The sequence below is a fragment of the Ascaphus truei genome, chromosome 2 (assembly GCF_040206685.1).
Source record: "Ascaphus truei isolate aAscTru1 chromosome 2, aAscTru1.hap1, whole genome shotgun sequence".
Taxonomy (NCBI): Eukaryota; Metazoa; Chordata; class Amphibia; order Anura; family Ascaphidae; genus Ascaphus; species Ascaphus truei.
Window position 1 is genome coordinate 339,585,116 of NC_134484.1, and position 17,555 is coordinate 339,602,670.

At 41.9% G+C, this 17,555-nt stretch overlaps 1 protein-coding gene across 2 annotated transcripts in view; it reads left to right on the plus strand.

Moving 5' to 3' along the window:
• Positions 1 to 17,555, plus strand: part of LARS2 (leucyl-tRNA synthetase 2, mitochondrial) — a 77,887-nt gene that overhangs the window by 19,955 nt on the left and 40,377 nt on the right. For both annotated transcript variants that reach the window (XM_075586731.1, XM_075586730.1), the window contains exons 5-7: positions 3,267 to 3,327; positions 9,419 to 9,508; positions 14,833 to 14,976. In XM_075586731.1, the coding sequence (XP_075442846.1) occupies positions 3,267 to 3,327; positions 9,419 to 9,508; positions 14,833 to 14,976 (295 nt within the window). The remainder of the gene's footprint in view (positions 1 to 3,266; positions 3,328 to 9,418; positions 9,509 to 14,832; positions 14,977 to 17,555) is intronic.

The window sequence follows — 17,555 nt, forward strand, 5'->3', positions numbered from 1 at the left end:
CTTCTGCACGCTACTAGCGCTCCACTTTTGTAGCCTGGCAGAGAGATTTCCAAAGTATGCGCCATAATCAGGTATGCTCATGGTAGCATAACTTTCTGGCTTCTAAGAAACTGCACAATATGTAAGAAACGGTTTCCTACAAATTGACGCGACTGTACACACCGGAAACTCTTCCTCTGCTCCAAAATTGCCTTGGTGCCCGTGATCTTCTTAAAGTAGCAATATGGGTTAACATTAACACGTCATTTAAAAAAAAAAAAAATGTAATCTCGGCTCCGGGGACCCCCTGCTTTCAGAGATACTTACCTCCTTAGGGGGTGTGACGCGGGAGGTTTTAAACGCCGCCATTAGAATAAGGATGCAGGGATACCGGCACCCCCTGTGGAGGGAAGGATTTCTGGAAGCACGGGGTCCACAGAGCTGAAATTAACACAGTTCAGCTCCGGAGACCCCTTGCTTCAATCCTCGAATTACATTTTTTTTTTTTTATATATTTAAATTGCAGAAAGTTGACCCTTTCTTGCTGAGTAACATATCTGTGGTTATTCTGCCCCCTTTTTCCCCGTCTTCAAGGTTACATTGACAACTCCTCTTTTGAAAAAAATTTCAGGCAGCATTTTGAATTATGAGCAATTACTCGACTACTGTCTCACATTGGCCGGGATGCACTAAGCCGCAATGCGTTTATCGCACCCTTATCCAGCGTTCTCCACCATTGGCTTGAATGAGCGCTAACCCGGGATCAGGGTTTGAAATTTAGCATTGTGGCTTAGCGAATCCCGGTTATTCTGCTTTTCCTCATTGCCTATAAACAAGGCCTCCGAGTAGAATTGGGGAAGAAGCGAGGGACAGATTACATATTTTTTTTTATCATTGTGATGCACTTTACTCACAAAATGGTTTTGAGAAAGCTTTAAAGCAGCAGTCCAAGCTGCCGTTTTTTAATTTTTACTTTTTCCCCTTTAATATGTGCATCAATACAATCCACACAATGATACGTAATTAGCTACGTTGCGGATCGATCCACTCTCCTGTGATGGATAGGCAAAGATTTGGCTCGAGTTCACTAAATGGCTGTCAGTGCAGCAGAAGAGGACCAAAGATGCAAAGTTCTGTGACCAGGCAGTCACTAGATACAATTGGTGCGCTGCTAGAGAGAGAGAGCAGGGCTTAAATATGTGGTTAATAAAGTATAGATTGTACCTTCAATGTATGTGTTTGATAACTCTACAAATTACAGAAGTTATTTTCAGTTGCATACATTATATTCAGTGTTCGACAAATCACCCAAAAAATCTACTCGCCCAACCAAAAAATCTACTCGCCACCTAGTCCCGCCCCCAACCCCGCTTTATAATAAAAAATGAATAAAATCCATTTAAATGACAACTATATTTATTGTATTACATTATACTACAATTAGTCCTTGTTACATGTGTCTGTGTAAATGTCGATCTAGAAATAAAAGCCAGGTATGAATGACTAGTTTCCTGAACCCCTTAATCAGTGTCTGGATGCCCCCGCTTCACAATATCTAAAGCAGAAATCCCGCCTGGGATCTTAACTGATCCATAGTCCCTCAATGTCCAGGTACCCTCATTCCCGCAATGTTATACATTGGAGGGGAGGTGTTCCCTACCTGTCTTCTGGGTTAGGGGGGGTTCCGATGTCTTCCGTGTGAAGCTTGAGTCAGATCTGGAAGAAAGCAGAATAGGTTATTTCGGTGTAGTATAGGGCAGTTAAGATATATAGGGTAAATAAGAGATCGAGAGAGAGAGAAAGGGTGAGAGAGAGAGGGTGATTGGGGGTGGGGTGACGGGGTGACTGGGGGTGGGGTGATGTGACACTTCTGGTATCCTACACACACTCTCCCACGCACACACTCTCCCACACACTATACACACACAAAACCATATACACACACACACACACACAGACCAATATACACACACACAGACCCATATACACACACACCCAGACCCATACACACACCTCCATACACACACACACCCAGACCCATATACACACACACACACAGACCCATATACACACACACCCAGACCCATATACACCCAGACCCACACACACACCCATACACACACCCCCATACCCAGACCCATACACACACAAACCCATATACACACACCCCCATATACACACACACCCCCATATACACACACACCCCCATATACACACACACCCCCATATACACACACACCCCCATATACACACACACCCCCATATACACACACACCCCCATATACACACACACACCCATATACACACACACACACACCCCCGACAGGGGTAAGAAGAGGAAAGGCCGCGCGACCGAGCACCACCACCCCCCCCCCTCCCCTCCCGACCATCTCCCGGCCTGCTCGGGCAGCCACGGGACCGTGGGGAAGCGGAGACCAAGGAGGTAGGGGGGGAACACCCCTGCTTACCATCTCCAGCCCCGCGCGGGACCGGGAAAAGGAGGGGAACACCCCCACTACCATCACTCGCGGCGCGAGTATCGGGGGAAGCCGTAAGCGGCGTGGGACCGGGGAGAGAAGGGGGGGCACCCCCACTACCATCACTCGCGGCGCGAGTATCGGGGCAAGCCGGAAGCGGGACCGGGGAGAGAAGGGGGGGACACCCCCACTACCATCTCTCGCCCCACGGCGCGAGTATCGGGGGGGTAGGGGGGAGGAAGCGGGGAAATACCTTGGCTCGCAGGGAAGGAGCAGAGGGGCCGGAGGATTGGAGTGTACTTACTCTGCAACACAACTCCGGCCAGAAAGAATGGCCGCTCGTTGGGGGCGGGCTCATATAGAGCCTGACTATGCGCCCACAATGCCTGGGAGCGCGCGCCAATCAGCTGTCAGGTGGAGTTTTTTTTTCTTTTTCCAGGCAGCGCGAGCAGGGAAAATTTTAGCGCGAGCGGGGGAATTTAAAAAAACCGCGTGTGCTGCTTGGGCCAATATTTACTCGCCCGGGGATTAAATCCACCCGCCCCGGGCGTGTAAATGTATAGGATTGTCGAACACTGATTATATTTATTTACACATTTTATAGATTTTAAGCTCTCGCAGGCAGGGCCCTCATTACCTCTTTGTATCTATTTGTGCATGTTTATCCTTACCTGTATGTAACTGTTTGTTTATATAATATACACAACTCTGTGCCCCCATTGTACCGCACTGCAGAATAGGTTGGCGCATCACAAATAAATGATGATGATGATGATAATACATTTTGTATTTGTTGCTGTTCTTTTGCAGTAATATTCAGCACATGAGAGAGCAGCTTGGAAGAATTGGCCTCTGCTTCAACTGGGATAGGGTAAGTTTCTGTTCAAGTCCTTTCCGCTCATATTGTAACTTTCACAGAGAGGTAAAACAAACACTGTTTCTTTGGTCCACCAAGTGGTTTCGTTACATTTGCAGGAATAATGGATCCATACGTCTGTCATACCTCCTCCCTTACCGTCCTTCTTAAAGATCATCCAGTGTTTCAAGCGGCAAAACTTGTGAAAATCATGTTTTTTTGTTTTTTTTCAATTAATCAGTTCTGTAATATTTCATAATAGTGACTGTTTGTTTATATATATATATATTTTATTTAAATGTAATTCAACTCTTAATGCCATTTTCATCGTTTATATCTTTTTATTGCGTTTTTCCATAACAAAACACATTGCATTTCAACAAGGCCACAGAATACCAGTATACAGTGATTACAATATTCCTTTACATTTAACAGTGCACTAAACCAGTAAATAATATATTAACATTACATATACTTTAGGCAATGACAAACAAAAAATGAAAACTCAATTTTAAATCGATGACTCGGTTCTATCTGCATTGCATCATTTCCCTCTGCACCTTTCCCCCCCCTTACCCACAGATTATCTTGTTGTTTCTGTGCTATAGTTCCTAACCTTATCTAGGGATAACAGACATTGGATATATTATTTCCCCCTCTCATCACCTTCTGTGCCTCTCACGCACCAGACTTCTTAGTAAATGCCACGATGTTTGGTCAAACGTCCGCATCACATGCTCTTTGTCCTAGTCTGGTAAAATTTCAATAAAGGGATCCCATTTTTTTAAATAGTGTTTCAATTTCTAGGTCTTTATTAGTTTCGGCTTCCCGTTTATCTAACATGAATAACTGTGTTAGATATTTGTTTAGCATCTCCATGTTAGGCAGCATATCCTTTATCCATTGTAACGTTATGGCTTTTCTGCCTGCCAATAATGTAATTTCTACGAATTTAGGTATTCTCACCTCATTATTCATGATCTTCCATTCCTCCAAATTGCCAAATATCAAAGAAACTGGTTCTTTAACTGCAGTTATTTTAACATTCTGCTGTATATAATCCAGCACTTGGTCCCAAAAATGTGTAATCTTGGGGCAGTCCCACAAGCAGTGTTTTAGGTGTGGGGAATTTCCTGAAACGTGAATGTGCCCATAATTATTTTCTATCATTACTGTTCATTGTAGGTTGTGATACCTTTTTAGGGGAAAAACATGCGGTTTTATAGAGTACATTTTGTTGTGCAGTTTTCAGAATCTCACAGATCTTTTCTTCAAAAGCTCTGTATACTATCATTTAATCTAAGAAAAAGTCTTATGTAGGGTGGCAATATTTTCCCCAGGACAAATTTTGCATGTCATTGAACGACAAGCACCCATTGCACATGCACAATGTGATTAGCACTTGCCATCCACTCGTGCGATCAGCGCTTTCCAGATGTTTGTGCGCATGCACGATCGGCGGTTTCCGGACGCTCATGCACATGGGCGAACAGCGCTTGCTTGCAACGTCCCAAAAAAACAGGACTGTCCCGGCTAAACCGGGGCATCTGTTTACCCTACCCTTATGTCCTCTTGGTGTGTGTGTGTGTGTGTGTGTGTGTGTCCGTGTGTGTGTCCATCAACCTGTCCCTTTTATATATCGGGCTTACCTTGGGTTCTCAAAACCACAACTACTGGACTGGTTCTTGACAATTGGACATCAAACAAACAGGGCTGTGAACGTTGCATTCTGTTTTGTACATAGCTTGAATTGGTTATTACCTGGCAAACGATGAAAAGGATGCGACAAGAACTGTGTTTTTCACTTAATTGGCAGGGCTTTATGTATATCAAGGCACATTTCTGCAGTCCATTTTTAGTAATCAGAAGACCACAGCTGCTTCAGTCCTCACATAATATGTATATCATTCTGTGAACCGTTCAGATCCTAAAATTGAGTCTGGTTATGCTTCAAGCCTTGCAATTGGAATAAAGAATGGACTTTTAGGGAAGACAGCCAGTGCTGGGGGGAAAAAAAGGTTGTCATCATGGTAAGGAGATGAACCCTTTGTGGAACAAGTGTGAATCATTGCGTGCACTGATTCAATTAGAATCCATTAGTGGTACAATCTCCTCAATAATCCATCTCTGAAGCGCCATTACATGTTTGAGACCATACCTGAAAATAAATATTGTTTATCAAGTACAAGATGAGTTCAGAGAAAAAGTCCATTCACATACAACTTTATGCAGCCTCGTGTTACAGAACAGAGACCCCTGAGCAGGGCCGCCGAGAGTGAGGTTGGGCCCCGGCTCCCGCCCGCCTTCTCTTTCTCAACCGCAGCGTCAAATGATGCAGCGGACATCACCAGTGGTGCGTCGCATTGCCATGGTAACGCACCGTCATTTGACCCTACAGTGGTCAAAGGACTCTCCTTTTGGTGGATTCAATAAAAATAGGCATGGCAAGAGATGGTGGCTTGGCTACTTAAACATGAGTTTTTTTTAATATACAAATTATCACCCTGATCATAGGCTTGGTGGTCACTACTGTAGGTTGAGAAGATGTTGGCACCACTAAATGTAGGCATAGCAAGAGACTGTGGCTTGGCTACTTTTAATATATAGTTTATCATCTGAGTCATATACTTTACTGTCCAGTGGTTTTATGTTTTAGAGAACTATTGAAGGAAAAAACAGGGATCAGAAAATTGGACACCATGAAGAGCCTCATAGCTCAACTCTGAATATTAGGAGTGTGGGGTCGCTAGCACCTTTTCTCCAGATACAAATGGGCTGGGAACAAAATCTGTCTCAATTTTCTCGTTTGTGGTGTTTCTCCTTCACTTCATGTTACTTATTGGGGCCTATACAGCTAAATATTTATCTGAAATTCTGAAACAAGTAGGGTGCTACATGACCCACTACTGTCACATGTCTGCAACTTCAATATCTGAGTGCCGTGACGCAGAGGTGTTTTTAATCTATATGTGTGTTTGTTTGTACCAGGATGGGAAACGGGGGGTGTCTGGAGCTGAACCATGTTAATTTGATCTAGAGGACCCCATGGTTCTCGAGATACATACCGGTAAATGCAGCCCCAGTACATCGTGGTATTTAAACCCCTACTGCACGCGAGCCAATAGGAAGCGCTTCCTGTTGGCCAGTGGGATGACAGATTGAAACGTCCATTTTGTTTTCCCCAGAGAAGACATGGAGGTGCTTATTTCACCGCTAAGTATTTCAGGAATCAGGCAGTCCCCGAAGCTGAAAATAGAGTGATTTAGCTCTGGGAACCTCCTTGTAAAAATAAAATGGAGAGGCTATAAAAAAATAAATAAAATAAAAATCAGACAGGGCAGACAGTTGATTTAATTAATTGAAACATTTTAGTGAATCAGGGTCTATACATCAAATAGCTGACCATTTCCCACCCACCAATCACACCCTTGTACCAGAATCCTCTTTTACCACTCAATTCTGTACCATCCGTCTTCTGATAACCTAAGCCCCATGTGTAGGAGACCTCTTTGAGTCCTCCCACTAATTCACATTCTGTCTTTTACCAAAGGCTGCCGCTTAAATATAATCGTTATTGCTAAAACGTATAACATTCTCACTTCACAATCATGGAGCATCAATCGGGTGCTCCTTGTGAAAATGCAATCAACGTGCACAAATAAGTGCGAAAAAATAAATAATAATTAAATTATTAGCAATGGTACAATAAATATGACCCAACTTAATCATATATAATGAATATAAATGATAAGATTAACCTTAAGTCATCAAAATGGAGTGATTGCTGCTTTCACCCGTGTGAACTTTCCTCTTGGTCTCCAGGATAGATGTGTTTGAAAAGCCACAATCAACCAGAAATCTAATTTGCAACCACTAATACCGCAACGTGCTACAGTGCCCTGGATTTTGTGTCGGTTAGGTCAGTTTTTCAAAGCACTCCATCTGCACATCTATCACAGCACTGGTACAGTAGGTCACCGGTCCATATATGCACGGATGTTGGGAATCACTTGTCTTTTAGGCTGTATAAATGGTGTGTTGTTAATTTGTTTGCAATCCTTTCTATCACTTTCTTTTTAGTATTATTTTTATTAATCATAGATGACATTATCGTGTTCAGAACTTTAGAAACCTCAGAGATTCCCTCTTCAAGTGAAAGATTTCATTTTCCAGCAGTAGGGCAAGACAAACGGGTCCTTTAAATACACATTGAGTATCACAGACTGTCACCACGGCGAGTTGGGAAGCTGCAGACAGCCCTGTTCCATATCTCCCCGGCTCGTATTAAACTTGACAGGGAGAGGAAGCATCAGCTGCGAACACGCAAGCCAATTTCCTTGTTTCAACAATCGCATTTATGGGAAGTAAAGTCCACAAGGTTTATTTTTCTCCTTCTACATTTTTGTCATAAACTGAAATGCAGAATGACTCGTATCCAAAAACACTGTCACTCCAGCATATGAAACACAAACTGAGCTTTTTTTTTTTTCTGCTGCTGCTCTGAGTTGCTTGCACTGTATTTTTAGGAACACTTTTTGTTGGTCCTTCTGTATAAGTAAGCTTCTCTGCTGTTTCTTTTCTTTTATTTGAATCTCGCGCACCTGAGACTGCAGGGAGAATCCGTTTATGAGGTTACTGTGAAATAGAAGCACCGGGCAAAGCGTGAGGGCAGGAATAGGGGCCATTTGGCAAAGCTACAGTTTTACTGTCATTTGAAAGACAATGGATTTACTTTAACACTTTGCTCTCTTTATGTTTGATATTGCATAATTATTGCCTTCATTGTAAAATGAGGGCATAGAGTTTAAGTGCAGTTTTGCAGGTGTAACGTTCATCCACAGTAGAACTAATTTTTTTAATTTATTATTTACTTATTTTTAATGGCACTTCGACCATGGAATGGAAATAGATGCACATGGGATCTTGAGTGCCTTTCTTATCAATCCATTAACTAAAAAATAGTTGTGTTGAAGTAGTGATGAAAGACTAGAGCTGTTCATTATCCAAACAAAAGATATTGACCACGATGTCTGCTCTGTTGAACTTTGCATGGACCTTCTCTGCCAGCAAAGTCTGTGTTCCTCTGTTAGGTTTGGAATAAGAATGTGGGGTTTCTAATATTCCATTGATCTGTGCTTGGTAAAGGGAAGAAAAGAGCCCAAACACGGGTCCCACACTTATATTTTAGCCGAGGCCTCGGATATAGTGGACACGACGGTGCGCATGGCCTTGCGTGCGCCTGTCGGCCGAGTGATCTGTGACCTGAGCTCCACAGCGACTGGTGGCCGTGACGTCACGAGACTGGTTCGCCCTCATTGGCTGGACCGCTCACGTGACACGGCCGTCGCGCGACAAAATCACTTGTCTGCTAGAAAATCTGCCGCTCCGTTGCGCTTCCTCGCTCGCGCACACTATGGCCGGCTCCATAAATCCCCTGCATTTTGTTAGAGGCGTGAGCCGTCATTTGCACCATGGCTGCAGCCTAATTGTCTTAATGATGCACGGTGGATCAGTGTCATGAAGTCCGCTTTCCCAACTGGACCACCAAACCAAGTCTAATGCTTTAACTAAACCTAATTTAATGTTTGTTTCACTGGAGTAAAATGATTGCAAGACTGGCCATCTTCACCTCTGTTAACTGTTACAGTACATACGCCCATAACATGTATAGCCATCATAACTCTGTGCCCAGGACAAACTTGAAAACGAGAGGTAACTTTCAATGTACTGTATGACTTCCAGGTTAAAACCTTTTATAAATAAATGATTATACATCGGTTACAATGTACATTAACAGGACAATTTCCTTTTAATGGTGCCTAGAAGTTTTAACATCGTGGTTGTTTTAAGCCGTTTTTAGGGGATCACAAAGCAGGGACCGTGTGATATGGGGAACATGCCTCTTTTTATCAGCTGGCTATGAGTGCCCCATAGCCCTGTAATTTACAGATCCTGAAGATATCCTTCTCCTTTAATAATACCTGCTTGGTTGAACCCCTGTGTAGTTAAGATATTTTTAGGGATTGCAGTGTTCTTGGAAAAGTAGATCAGCCGTGTTGCTGTATGTTATGACAAATCTTTCCTTTATTTACTTCTATTGTTACAGGAAATTACCACTTGTTCGGAAGATTATTATAAGTGGACTCAGTACCTCTTTGTTAAGATGTATGAATCAGGGCTTGTTTATCAGAAAGAGGTAAGTAGTGTACACTAATGCACTTGTTCAATGCCTGTTTTTTCTTTAGAAATCAAATAACTACTGTAAAGTTCACAGCGACACAAGGATAAACATCCACAATAGTGTCTTTATCAGAGGTTGTACGGATGGATTTAACAATAGCTTAATTATTTATGCTTATAAAGACTGTACAGTATGTGCAGGTAACTATAAAGAAAGCATTGGGCTCTTAAGGTATAAGGAAGAGACTTGACTGTATATTATTATGGTGCTTCTGGGCCTGACTGATCGCAGTTTCATGACGGAACCATGGCTGAAAATATTACCGCATTGGAGCTACCAACTTGACCGTGAGTGTCTCTGTTTACTTTAGACTTGTTGGACCCTGGTCTGTTTACTTTGTCCTACAGTTGAGAACAAAGTTTTGACACCGCAGGGTCTATTTATCACAGTGTCTTAAATGCAAAACTGGGTCAAAAGTGTAGCAAATCATAGTACCAGACATATGAGTGAAGAGGCATCCAGTTAAAGCAATAAGTTGTTGTTGTTTTACAGTTATAAAGCCGGTGCAGTTTAATAATTTTTTTTGCATTCGTTTTGCTGCAATTGAGAGACGTTGATAAAATCCCCCTATTTGCTTTTTTTTCCTGTGGATGAATAAAAAAATCTCTTTTATTTAGTTTGATTTATTAACATTCTTGTTGGGGTTAGATACATTTCATTTATGACCATTTTAATTCAACCTAAGAGCAGATGATTCTAGTGAGTGGTTTGTGTTAATTATGTTGGAAAGTGTGTTCTTGTCCACCCAGATGTGTCCTGAACAGTTCTTCAATGTGGTGAGGAAGACACCCTTATTACAGGATTTAAATGGCTTTCCACAGTGCTGAGATTGGTTCATTCTGTCTCTTTTTGGCTGCATAGCCTGCCTCATTTCGGAAAGTGTTCTTTCTTACTGAAACAAAAAAAGTTTTTTCTTTTGATTTGTCATTATGCCTACGCACTGCGACTGGCTTTATGCTGATAGCCATGCATAAATATGCATTACAAAACAGATGTTAAGCCTTTAAGTGCACCTTTATTAAACTACTTTTTTTTTCTAAGTTAAACAAGTTTTAATCAAATAGCTGCGATATTTTTTTATTTTTTTTGTTAACTCGCATGACTGTTTTGATTGTAAAAGAGACTAAGGTGGGAATTCACAAATATTGGATAACCCAGGTTGAGATCCAACTCCCCTTATCTGAGCTTTGTGAATCCCCAAGTAGGAATGTGTTGTGGGGATCACAGAATTAATTCAGTCAGCTTATTATAGCAATGATGGTGGACTGCTTCTCAAGAGTGACTTTTACCACCCCTGAAAATAATAAGAAGGACTAGTCTATAAACTTTCGTCCATCCAAATTTACTTCTCCTTATTCGAGAACCATTTCAGAACCGCCCAACGCATTACAGTACATGTTAATTTTCAACCTTTCCCACACTAGCTTCTAGCCGTCACCAACACAAGGGTGCTTTCTCAATGTACAGTATAGTTTCTATCGGTAATTGGAGCAGACGGCGATATAAGCAGTTAGGCCTGCCAGAAACAGCAAGTAAGGTCCCAATACAAAATTATGTTTAATAACTTAGAGCAAGAATCATTTTGGATGCGCTTCTTTATCTCAAGTTCTTGTATTGCATAAAGCTGCAGTTCGGGCAATATCCTGCATGTGTTTTTTTTTTTTTTAATAAATCAGTTCTGTTGTAAGAAAAAATACTTTTAGCATTTTCTGTTTTAAAAAAAAAAAACAACTTTGAAAGACCAATTTTCTTGTATTCTATTTTAACAAGCATGCTTGTTCCTATAGAAACGATTTACATTCACCATATTTAAAGATGTCGCCAAACTTTGCCGATCAATAGACGGAGAATGAATTGACCGGCAGCTATGCAGTTCTTTAGGTAATTAGAGATTGCCCACATGAAACTATTGAAGTAAAAAAATAAAAAGACTAAACTGCAGCTTTAAATGCAAAGTAAATATACATTGTAGGCCATAGTTGTTAAGTGGTGCTATGCCATAAGAAGCCCTATGGCCTATTCACTTAACTGGGTGTGTTTTGATGCCAGAAGAGGTCTTCGATCATAGCACTGCTTAGTAAATTTGGGCCTGTTAAAACCCAGTGGTTTCCAACCTTATTTTGGTTAAGGAACCCGAAGTGAAAATCTGAGGAACCCCCAACCATCTCTAATAGCAACTCTGAGATCAGATGCCTTGTAAATTCTTCTGTATTTGATACAATTTTCAAAGGACCAAAAAATTGCAGGGAACCCTTCAGGGATGCCTGGGGAACCCACGGCTTCCTAGCAACCCTGGTTGAAAAACACTGTACTAACCTTTTTATTCCATGTTTTCTAACCACCTTGCCATGCAGATGTTTGACTGACAATAAACAATCTCCTTTATGGATCTAATAAATCCATCACTCTTAACAGTAGAACAATGGAAGAACAAAGGCACCATTCAATCTGGCCCATTTTACTCACTGATTTAGTGTCCGAGACCCAGGAAGATGCAGCTACTTGTCACAGACCGACAACACCATTCTGACCAACTCTATATATCGGGATAATCCTTGGTATTTCAGAAAAAAAATTATTCTACTTCTCTCTAATAACATTTGTAATGCAAGTCAATGAGAAGTTGAGATCTCTCCCATTTCCTCTTCCAGATTTTCTTGATGGACACTCTCACATGTTGACCATAAGGCTGGTACTAGTGTTTAAATCAGGGTTGCCTTTCATTTTTCTAACTCCCCAATATCAAAGCTGTAAACTCCGTCATTGCCTTACGGACCAACATACAATTGTCAAATGAGACATAAGTTCAATGTCCTCAGTCTTTATGGGTTCAGCACCCACTCTCCTCTCCAGTTTCTATAAAAGTGCCCCACGGTTTGGAAGAGAAAAAAAAGGCAGGTTTCAAGAACGGCCCACGGGTGCAGAGCATACAAATTAATTGCAGCCATCAAGTAATACATAGGGAGCACAGCCCATTCAACACCATCACAGCACAAGCCAAAATGCTATATTTTTTTTGTTTTTAAACCAGCATTTCTCCCACAACAAATAACTTAAAAAAAAATGTTTAGTGTTGGAGGTGGGGGGGGGGGGGGGGGGAGAAACATGATGTTAGCCGGTATCACCCTATAGGAAGCGTCTGTACGCCGTCTCCTCATGTTGTGACTTCCGCTTGAGTGCTGAAGTAAGGCAGACCATGGTGGCCATATATCTCACCTAGGTGTCCAGGACATTTTGTTATCTCTGCAACCATATGTAGCCCAGTTCGGCTCCGAGGGACACCCTGGTTAAAATATGATGCTCATTATGCAATGTTGAATGGCTATTGTACATTAGTGAATATACACCATTAGAGTATGGTAACATCATTATTTCAATAGGAAGGAAACTGTGCTGACAAAATGTCTCCTACTTACTATTAATTGCGCTTTAGCAGCACTATATTTGTTATTGTAACGTATTGTTATTAAATGATTAAAACTGGCTCCCAAGAACCTCCCAACAGGTCAGGTTTTAATTATAGCTCTGCTTCAGCACAGGCGGTTCAGTGAAAGTGACTGAGCAACCTATGCTGAAGCAGGGATGTCTTTAAAGGAGCATATGCTCTCCAAAAATGTTCTTCCCCCGCCCCCTATGTATGAAGCAGTGAGTCTCCAGAGCTGAAACCCGTTAATTTAAGCTCCCCCTGCTCCCCGAGATGCACACCTCCCTAGGTGGTGCCAGTAGCAGCTCCACAGGTTTAAATGTTCCTGTCACGCGGGCCAAAAGGAAGCCGCAAGGGGTGAGGTCACGGCTTTCTATTGTGATGCTGGACATTTAAACCGCCATTACAATAGCCCCATTTATCCCAGCCGGAGCTTTTACTGGCACCCTCTACAGAGGTATCATGGGAATGCAGTTCATCTCCAGAGACCCCCTGCTTCAAACCTATAAAATATGTATTTTTTAAAACAAACACACACACACAAATCCTTCAGCGAACTACCTTGGGCATGAAAAGCAATATAGCAAAGGAAATAGTTGCAGCATAAACTCCGTACAGTTACATGGTGAAGGTAAAGAGACGCCTGCCCCAAGCAGTGCAGAATCCTATAACTTAAACTCTTCCTAGTGAGGGCCCGTGCAGACCTGGAAGTATCGGAGCAGATGGAACGTGACTCCTGCCATGTAATAACACGGCTCTGTCTGCGTCAGTGGTGCTAGACTCCAGTCCTCAAGACACCCCTCCCAACAGGTCAGGTTTTCAGGATATCCACTGATTGAGTCACCTGTGCTGAAGCAGGGATAACTTGAAAACCTGGCCCGTTGGGGGGGGGGGGAGGGGTGTTTGGAGTTGAACGTCCCTAGTCTGGGTTATTGAATGGGATATTGCTGGACAGCTGAGTGCACAAGGGGAATCAAAGCCGCTGTTACTTCCCAGCCGATATTATGATGGAGGGAGCCCGTGAGGAGATGTGTTTCTTCCCCCATTATTGTATTCTGTTGCTGGCTGCTCATTGGAGCATTGTGTTTCTTTGCAGTTAATTAAAGCGTTATTTTTACAGTTTTGATTTATGCTTTCGAGTTTTTAATTTTAAATGTTATTCCTTTTTGCTGTTTCAAGCACTAAATTAGACTTTTATTCCCTATGGTGTTGGCTCGGCTGAAAGCATTGCAAAAAAACCTACTTCAGTTTTTTCTTTTTTTTTTTTTTTTAAACGGAGCACAATACATGTTATTTGTTTGAAATAATTGCAGCATTTCTATTCATGTTCATATAAATTGCATTTGAAAATGTTAACGCGTGGCTTTTCAGTACGACTATGAAAATTGTTCCTTTGAGAAACAGAATCGGGTTCCATTGTTTTTTTTTTTTAGACATAATTAGATAAAGAAGATTACACGAAGTCCCCGGATCGTATCCTTTCTCAAAAACAAGATTTTAAATATTTAATCTTAAAGCATTAAAGGGTTGAATAAAAGTCACGGCTGAGAGGTTGCTTCTCATTTCATCAAACTTGAAAATGCATCAGACATGCTTTTCAAAGGGGCAACCCGGGGAGTGTTCCTTTTGCAGGCGGCCATGTTATTCTATCTCTGTGCTGCTGTCAAACCATAATGGAAGGCACAATTGGTGATCTGCTTTATCGAATGTCACTTTGTGTAACTCCTATGGTGTGCATACCTGTACAGGTATTTGTTTTTGCGGTATTTTGAGAATACATTTTAGAAAGGGCATAGCGGGCCTTTTTAAAGCTGCCCATTGGTCCTGTCGGACTTTTTGTGTTGCTTGATTGCAGGCCATGGTTAACTGGGACCCAGTGGATCACACAGTGTTGGCTAATGAGCAGGTGGATGAAGATGGATGTTCATGGCGCTCTGGAGCAAAAGTGGAACAAAAGTACCTGAAACAGTGGTTCCTCAAAACAACGGTTTACGCCAAGGTATGATTCATGAGGTACAATCGCTATGTCGTAATGATAGAATAGGGGGAAGGGGAGGGATGGGCTAGTAGTCCTAATAAAGATAGGTAGAAACAAGGGAGCGAGGTAATGCTCCATAGAGCTATGTATATAGGAATATAAATGAGTCTGGATTTCAGAGCATATAGTCCTCCTTCATAGTGAGCACCTATCCAGGACATGTATACTACAGAGGGAAATTATAGTCTGCTTACCTCCTGGAGTCTCTGGATCTCTGGTGCTGGGGACTTCCTAAGTTGCTCCTCGAAGCTGTTGGCAGAGCCCATGAATGGAGCTGGAGTCCGATGGATTAAAGACCGTCCCTTTGCGCGTGCATCCGAGTGGTAGAGAGAAGGTTTTGGTGCAGTTGCAGTGCTCCGTTCCTTCTTTTGTTTTCTAAGAAAACATGGGAACATGTAGATCGAGAAATGAAATAAAAATATGGTGTAGTTATTTTGTATATCGTGAAGAAATCCCAAATTGAATGTATATTGCAGACCTTATTCACTATATTGAGCGTTTTTACACCTTCCTCAGAGTGCTTCCTTCCTCAGCAGGTCCTTTTGTCGAAGAAAGCCTCTGGACAAGAGAGACACACACAGGAGAGCGCTCATAGTGTAGTATGTGCATAATACTAATACATAGTAAGAGCTGGTTATAATAGTCACCCACTCACATAATATAGATGTTTGACTTGGAGATTGAAATAGGGGTGCTGCGTGCCAACGTGCTTCTAGTGTGAAAAGTACAGTCCAAGTAGCCCAACTCTGATCTCTTTAACTTATTTTCCGAAGAGGCCAGAACCTCAAAAGAAATTAGGAGTAGAAGAGTCGCTAGAGTATAACTATAACTGTCATTTTGGATCTATTTAAAGACTTCAAAATTATTATACTTTAAGATTTTGAAAAGTTCTATAATACCAGCACCATATGTTTACATTACCTTAATGTACACGTGAATTTCCATGTGAAAAATGACACTTTGCTACCTAAGCAACTACAATGAAATTAGGTGCAGTAGAGAGTCCAAGACCCTTCATGGGCCAGATTTGTCTCACAGACGGCCTGTGGAAGAGCCCTGCACTTATTGGCATTGATAAGTTCAATAGTCTAAATCTTGGTGAATGATGCTTACGTGAATTAGATTTTGAATGCTCTTTTGAAATTGTTTGTACATGTTAAATGTACTTGTTGGTTGTCTGACGTAGTTGGTGTTCATAAACTGGATTACATTATTATTGGGGTAAAAGACATCAAATAAGCAATATATCTCTTACTCCGGAGTCCCTGCAGTAAATGAAATCTCTCCCAATTTCAACCATCATTTAAAATAATTGTCCATCAACAATATACTGTATTACCAGAATTCTGCCATTAGTTCACTTTGCTCCTAACAGGGAAATACACCATTAACCCCTGTTGATGACACAGGAGCTTTAACCTTGCACATAAAATCAGGTTGATTTGTAGTTGTTTGGTGCAAATCCGATTTTAATTTAGCAGCACAGCGCTCCAGGGAAGTACGCTTGTTTTAACAGGTTTAGGCATAGTACTACTGTCCTTTAAATAAAGCACTGCAACTGCTGACCGAGACACCTTTTAGTTTTAACCCTGTCAGTTACAGAGGAACAGGAAGATGGTTAGATCTTGAAGCCACTGTTGAGGGTTGCCACACACTGAAAACTTGGTTTATTTTTCAGTTTACCAGGCATGGGTTCTTGCCAGCTGATGCAGAGAGGGATCTAGGTCTTTCCCGTTGTTTCGGTTGGACGGTAGCAATGTCTGAGCCTTTGACGCTTGTCCATAGAGTTTTCCGTATGTTTCTTTGTTCTAATGCGTCTGTGGAAGTCTAATTATATGCAGTATTGTGACAGATATTCTTTATAACCCCCCCCCCCCCCCAAATAAAAAAGACGGGACAGCAACTTGTAGCATTGTGATTCAAATCAGTGGCTTTGCATGTTTTAGATTCTACTGCAGACATCACGGGTTGCCGTGGTAACTGTTCTCCACATGTTGGGTTTTGATGCTAATTTCCCTGTTTTGAGGAGTCTCTGTGATTGTCAGCAATTGTGGTAACCGGAGGAACACCGAAAGATCCCTCCCTAATGGCAGCCAGCTCTCCCAGCAGCATGCTGGTGTTTAACCCCACCATTACTAGAAGGGATGGTCCTGCCTGTGGTGCGGTGGGCTGCTTTCCCCTCCAGCAAAAGGTTTAAAACTCCGGTCCCCTTCAATAATGTTTGGGAAAACACCGAAAATTAAAGCACCCTATTCAATATGCAGTGTCTGATTTTTGTTGCTACTGTTAAATTATTCTAAGAAACTGTAAAATGGGCATAATAGGCACTTGGATTAAACATTTTAGTTCTGTGAGTATTAGGCACTAACTCCAACCCCCCCCCCCCCCCCCCCACCGCATCCCAACAAACCAAACTGCAACCCTCTTTTTGAGAGGGGCATTATAGAGATGAAGTCTCCTGCTGATGACGATTGGTAACTGTCATGTCTCTATAAATGTTTGGAGAACTTGGATGAAAAAAAAGTTCACAGTTTAGTGTA